General features: G+C 45.3%; 1 protein-coding gene across 4 annotated transcripts; it reads right to left on the reverse strand.

Moving 5' to 3' along the window:
- Positions 1-1,763: 1,763 nt before the first annotated feature.
- LOC123426193 lies at positions 1,764-6,159 on the reverse strand. Of its 4 annotated transcripts, none has more exons than XM_045109982.1 (7): positions 5,665-6,159; positions 5,337-5,557; positions 5,073-5,235; positions 4,779-4,852; positions 4,602-4,671; positions 2,798-2,867; positions 1,764-2,003 (listed from the first exon to the last, which is right to left on the reverse strand). In XM_045109982.1, the coding sequence occupies exons 1-4, from the start codon at positions 5,752-5,754 to the stop codon at positions 4,844-4,846; spliced, it is 483 nt and encodes a 160-aa protein (XP_044965917.1). In that variant the 5' UTR covers positions 5,755-6,159; the 3' UTR covers positions 1,764-2,003; positions 2,798-2,867; positions 4,602-4,671; positions 4,779-4,843. The 4 variants fall into 4 exon arrangements, with proteins under 4 accessions (XP_044965917.1, XP_044965916.1, XP_044965919.1 ...); XM_045109981.1 differs by having other exon boundaries at positions 4,602-4,692; positions 5,665-6,157; XM_045109984.1 differs by having other exon boundaries at positions 5,154-5,235; positions 5,665-6,150.
- Between the last annotated feature and the right edge of the window lie 574 nt (positions 6,160-6,733).

A 6,733-nucleotide genomic window follows, 5' to 3' on the forward strand; every position in this document is an offset into this window, starting at 1 on the left:
GTAGACCGATACTTTCTGCATCTACTACTATTACTCCGCACATCGACCGCTATCCAGCATGCATCTAGTGTATTGAGTTCATGACGAACAGAGTCACGCCTTAAGCAAGATGACATGATGTAGAGGGATAATCTCAAACCAATGATGAAAACCCCATCTTTTTACCCTTGATGGCAACAACATGATGCGTGCCTCGCTACCCCTTCTATCACTAGGTGAGGTCACCGCATGGTATGAACCTAAAACCAATCACTTCTCCCATTGCAAGAATCATAGATCTAGTTGGCCAATCAAAACCCACAACTCGAAGAGAATTACAAGGATACGAAATCATGCATAAGAGAGATCAGAAGAAACTCAAATAAGATTCGTAGATAATCTGATCATAAATCCACAATTCATCGGATCTCGACAAACACACCGCAAAAGAAGATTACATCAGATAGATCTCCATGAAGATCATGGAGAACTTTGTATTGAAGATCCAAGAGAGAGAATAAGCCATATAGATACTAACTATGGACCCGTAGGTCTATGGTGAACTACACACGCATCATCGGAGAGGTCATGGTGTTGATGAAGAAGCCCTCCGTATTAGAATCCCCCCGGTAGGGCACCAGAACGTGCCCCAGATGGGATCTTGCAGAGATAGAAGCTTGCGGCGGCGGAAAAGTACTTTCGATGATCTCCTGATTTTTTTGGGATTTTTAGGGAATATATAGGTGCAACCCCTAGGGCAGAGGGCGCCCAAGGGGCCCACAAGCCTGTGGGCCGCGACCTCCCCCCTGGCCGCGGGGTGAGGGCTTGTGGGGCCCATGGGGCTCCCCTGCCTTGGCTCTCAAGCTTCCCGATCTTCTTCCGTTGCGGAAAAAATATTTTCGGGGATTTTCTTCCGTTTGGACTCCGTGTCAAAATCTCCTCTGAAAGGGTCAAAAACATGGAAATAACAAGAACTGGCACTTGGCACTGAGTTAATAAGTTAGTCCCAAAAAATATATAAAAGTTATGCAAAACATCCAAAGTTTGACAGGATAATAGCATGAAACCAACAAAAATTATAGATACGTTGGAGACGTATCACACCTTGCCATCCAGGGCACCGTCGATGCCTTGCGTGTTGACGTTGCGACGCGGTTGGCTGCTTTAAACGACAGCTCGTGGTGTTTTCTTGAGGCCACCATTGGTGTCTTCGACAAAGACACCAATAGTTGTTTTCTCAGCGTGTGCATGCTTACCTCAAGTCGAGAGCCACTACAAGAAATATGTCAACTAACGACCTTCAATATTGGTCACCGAATGGTCATTGATTTCCATTTCCGACCTTTTTAAGACCAAAAACAAACGGTCAAAAGTTGAGGGTCTCTAATGAACTATAACGACCTTTTTGCTGGATTGGTCGTAGGATTTTACAACCAAAAGAAAGCATTTAAATTATTTTGGTCACTAGCAATCTGCCCACGCCACGTCGTATCTGACATGGCAAGCTGACATGGCATAGAATCAGCCCGGTCCAATTCGTTGTTTTAAATGGGCCGAGCCCATCAATCCAGCTCATTTAATGTTTTTTTTCTATTTATTTCGCTTAGCTGCATGGTCCTGGCCCAATAATCCCCAAACTTTTAGCCTTTTTATTTTGGGTTGTGGCCTTTTACTTTATATTGATTTTCTCTTTTGGCCATTTTATTTTTGTATTGGTCCCACTAGTCACATTGGTCCCACATGTCATGCTGATCTCATAATTCATATCTACACCATAAATTTTGTAATTTGTCAAACAATTTGGGAGGTTTCCATTTCATAGGTATACAAATCACATACGAAATCAATATTATGAACAGATCACACAACAAATAAAATTAGTCCAAAAAACACTAAATTAGTCTATTACAATCTTTACACTACTACAACTCAAATATGCCTACTACAGTATACTATTACAATATATTGATATGCTACTCTTTCCATATAGGCTTCACGACTTCACGCTTGGCTTCACATTTCACCTATGCAAAAAATAAGAACAAAATAGTAGCCAATGAGGTAACAAAATAGTAAACAAAATAGTATAATATGTACAGGTTGACGGTACTAATCGATGAGAACCTTTGGAAGAAGACGTTAAAGCTGAGGATGGAACCTAATTAATCATATTATTGTGGAAAACACAACACGAAAATAGTATGACTAACACTAACCAATATGTGTTTATGGAGTGACTAAAATATTCTCACTAGCTAGGATTTTTTAATGTATAGTATACTAACATGTGAAACTTTAATTAAATTGATCATAGAAATAAAAAGAACTAAAAATGAGTTCATTCAGGCATGTCAAATTTTAAGCACGAGGAAAACAGATCTTAAAAACGAGACCATGATCATCATGCATGAGGGTTTTTAATGGGGAATGGTACTTGTCTACAAAATCATGATCATCATGCATCAGGTTGACAAATATTCATTAGAATACACACCAACACGAGGCATGGGCTACAACAACAAAAGTTGTACTAGTTCGACCCGGTCGAAAAGCACAGTTGCGGCAGCAAGGTCACAACAAATACAATAGCTAAACTAAGCAAGCACAAACACATCAGGTACGAAACTACTGCATCAACCATGGAAACAATGAAAGGATCCGACGAATTTCCATCAAACCGTGTCCTGGCAGGACTAACGAGCTCTTGAATATTACAAAGATACGCAAAATAATTACATACAGCAGGACTAGCACCAAACAAGCATTTACAAGACACATATTACATTCACAAAAATTATAAGTGTATCAGGATCAGTACCATGTTAGCTTTAGTAGCATGTTAGTTTTCCCTGCTCCAAGGCTGTCATAAATAAAACCCCCTTGGAAACCTGAAGAAGATTAAAGAAGGCTATTGTTGAAAGGGAGCATTCTGCCAGAAAATAGACAAAGCTGAATTAAAAGCAACTATACAAAGCTGCTGTAACAACAAAGGGAGCACTCTGCCAGATGCGACGATGCTATACAGAAACACAAATAAACATGAAGCACAATATTTAACAAAAAAATGACAAATTTGTATTAGGCCCAGCTTGGAATAGGGGTAAATTTATACTTCTTTCATATTTTGACAACTGTACATCTCACCAGCCATGTGTGATTTTTTACTGGAAATGATAAATAGCTAATGAGGCTGCATTACACAACAGAACCGAGACGAATGAGGTAAGAGGGAAATCAACCCCCATATGGAGGCAAGAGACTGAGAGCTATCAATCCAATTTCCTGGCTCCAGTAAGTAGATTGTTAGAGACTGATGATGCAATGGAGGACACTCACTATGACTATGAATATTTAACCAACAGAACTGGGTGGAATTATCTAGAAAAAGGATGATGTTGTTTTTGCTCTCCTAGTATTTTGTAATATGGAATTATCTAGACAAGGTCTAGCTAGGGTGAATACCAAAAGTTAGGCATTATTTGCTATCGTAGAAGACAACAGAAATAGGTCCCCAGATTAGCCTGACATAACAAAAACAGCACATAACAGATTAGATGCTTCTGTGGAGTGTAGCTAAGTGCTAAACCTATGGATCAAACAAACAAGGCCTGCCTCCCTTTCCACCAAGAAATCAGTGGAAAATCAGGGAGCAGAAGCTTAGCAGGACGCACCAAATCGTCGAACTCCAGCTACCTACTCCAGAAGCAGCAACCCATACACGCCCTGACATGACACCTTGCGGAAAAATACTCCCTGGTAGCAGAATGCGACACCAACATGCAAGAGTGAGACTATTCTAAAAGGAGTTTGTCGTACTGGTACAGTACTAACTCTGTTCATAAACATACATATTGTGTCGGCAGTTTAAATTAAACTGTCAAAAAGGGCTTATATTTAAAAACGGAGGCGTTACTTAATTATTCTGCAGTGTGCTTGAGATCACATCACCGAGACTGATAGTCTGCTTTCCATTAGACAAAACATGAACATTACTGAACATTACTAAAAAATACTAGAGACTGAACGTGCCACGACCACAGCTACAAGATTCTTTGCAGCCTATGACAAACAACATAATAATTAGGCATGTCGGATAGTATAACTTTGTTCGACAACCGCGACAACAATCAACCGCAACCCATGAATTAATTAAGTGGCTTAAAATTGGCAGCCACAGCACATAAATCAAGTCGCATCCGGTGGACGGGTGTCTGACACTTTCTTCTATGAATATATGATACAAAAGCTTGTGCGTATCCTAGAAAGAAAGAAAATTCAAGTGGCATCGATCTGAAATGCAGACAGACAGTGCCTTGCAATTACAGTTTGAGCATCATATATGCATCAACTAAGCATGCATGTGTATACAGTGCATGAAAAAAGGCCTGGTGCTCAGTTAGACAGGGACAAGCTACTAGCTACTGAACCCAACCAACAAACCCAATCGCAGGCTAGACTAGACGGACAAACACAACTGTACATCAATCGCAGGCTAGACTAGACATACGAACACAAGCGTACGGCGACGGGCGACGGCGACGAACTCGGTGTATGTGCTCGAATCGAGTGGTAAAAGAACCGATTACAGCTTCAGGCGAGGGTTTTCAGCCGGAATCACGCACCTGTGGAGTGAGGCCACCCGTCATCGCGAGCAGCGCTCCGCCGCGCCTCATCGCCCGCGCACTCTTGCCACTGGGAAAATTGCTGCTATCACTTTATAAGAAGCACAAAATAAGAGTTCAGAAAATTGACAGGGTGCACAAGCCGGCTGAGATGCAACTCATGTTTCGGTAAGGTACCTTAAGCTTCTCGTTCTCCGGCTCCAAGATTTGTATAAAATCTTTCAAATTCTCATTTTCACTCTTTAGGGGTTCTATACATTAAATGCAGCAGACAAGGATATCAGTCCGTAGCCTCCTGATTTTGTAAGGATTAGGTGATATGATTAACTGGTTAAAAAATGCTCTTCGGTGTTGCTTGGTTAACTAGTTAAAAAGTTCACATTTGGCTGCCTACTTAGGTGAACAACAATAGTGGAATAAAATGGACCGCGGAAGCAGATCGTAAGAAAGCGAAAAATAGCTCCTGAATACCTCAATACAGCAACAGTGATAACGCGGTGCTAGTAGTAGGATAGGAAGCAGAGTAGCAGACACACGTAATGGTCCTCTTACCGGCGAACACCCGGCCGTCGCCGCAGGGCTACTGTGCCATACCCATGCACGTCGCCTCCCACATCCGCATGTTCTCATCCGCCTGACATCACACGCACACGCTTGTCAGCAACATCAGTGTGGAGCCGAAACCAAACCCTAGGATAAAGAGGAGAAGTGGAGTGGAGTCGAAGGAGGGGTCACCTTGAGGAGGCGCCACACTGCCAATGGACGTCGCGGGCCTCCCAGGACTCGTGCTGCAGCGCGCTCACAGCCTCCAGCCGCGCGCGGCCGGCGGCGAGGTTCTCCACCTGCGGCACCATCGCCACCGCCCGGCCGTACGCGCACGGCCACTCGCACTTGTGGAGTGTGACCCGCGTGCTGGATCGATGCGTGGCGCTGTCGGCCTCGAGCACTCCGACGCCCTGCGGGAGCATATCACCGGAGACAGAAGGATTCAGTCAAAAACGGCACACCCTAGACTGGAGTAATCGAGGTAGGGGATTCCTTCAGTTGAGGGGAGGGTACTCACAGGGTGTTGGCGTGCTGGATGTTGCACTCGAGCACCTTCAGCGAGTCCCTGAACGACCTCCACGACGCACGCGGTTGCCTCCGCCGCCATCTCCCCACTCCCGCTCTGTCACCAGAGGTCGCCACCGCCGAATTAAACAGCACCGCCAGAGCCGAGCAGGGCCAAATTAGAACCCCACCATGCACGCGCGCAAACCCTCGACCGCGACGGCAACAGCGCCGCCACAGGTGGAGGCTCTGGATCTGGGAGGGAGCTCTCCTGGATCTAGATCCTGCAGGAGAGGTGGAAAATGGAAGGGAACGAGGAATGGGGAGGTCAGTGGAACGGGGAACGGTGGGTGAGGAGGACAGCGAGATCGACGATGGGTGGGAGCGGTGGGGAGAAGAATGGATCGGGAGGGGGCGGGGACGGGGAGGAGGTTGCGGCGGCGGCGAGGAGATCGGAACGAGGGAGGAAGGGTGTGATTTGGGGATGGGATCTGAGCTAGGGTTTGGGCTGCGGTGGGGTATCTTTTTTTTTAGATAAATGGATGGATGGATGGATGGATGGATGGGCGCCGTGTCATCGATCCAAGGGAAGAGTTCTCATTGGTTTGGAAAATCAGTGTTTTAAAATAGTTTTCAGGTGCTAAAAATAGAGAAATTTATGAAATATCCATCAAAAATAATTCTAACAATGATGCAGCTCCGAAGAATTGCGCCGAGGCGGCGGTAAAACCTTTTGCGACTTCCGTAGGATGGCCGACAAGCCGCCGCACAGAAGCCTGCAAAAGATTTCACCGGCGCCGCAACACAAGCCTTTCGAGTTGTGTCCCCTGATCCAGAATCGACGGAGACAGCTCCGAAGGATTGCATTGAGGCGGCGGCAAAAGCTTTTGCAAGCTTTTGTGGGATGGGCGACAAGCTGCCGGACAGAAGCCTGCAAAAGATTTTGCCGAAGCCTTAGCAAAAGGTGACCGGGCGTACTCGTGTCGGTGCCATAGAAAAGCCTTTGAAGAAAGCTCGCGCCAGGCCTGGACCTGCCGACCAAGGCCAGGAACCAGAGCCCGAGGGTGAGCGTTTAGGAGAGG

Source organism: Hordeum vulgare, chromosome 2H (assembly GCF_904849725.1).
Source record: "Hordeum vulgare subsp. vulgare chromosome 2H, MorexV3_pseudomolecules_assembly, whole genome shotgun sequence".
Classification (NCBI taxonomy): Eukaryota; Viridiplantae; Streptophyta; class Magnoliopsida; order Poales; family Poaceae; genus Hordeum; species Hordeum vulgare.

Excerpts from the sequence above, each read along its gene's own strand:
- LOC123426193 (XM_045109982.1), bottom strand. The coding sequence starts at position 5,754 with ATGGCGGCGGAGGCAACCGCGTGCGTCGTGGAGGTCGTTCAGGGACTC. Across the intron at positions 5,558-5,664 it reads ATCCAGCACGCCAACACCCT|GGCGTCGGAGTGCTCGAGGC; the intron begins GTGAGTACCCTC and ends ATGCTCCCGCAG. Across the intron at positions 5,236-5,336 it reads CAGTGTGGCGCCTCCTCAAG|GCGGATGAGAACATGCGGAT; the intron begins GTGACCCCTCCT and ends GTGTGATGTCAG.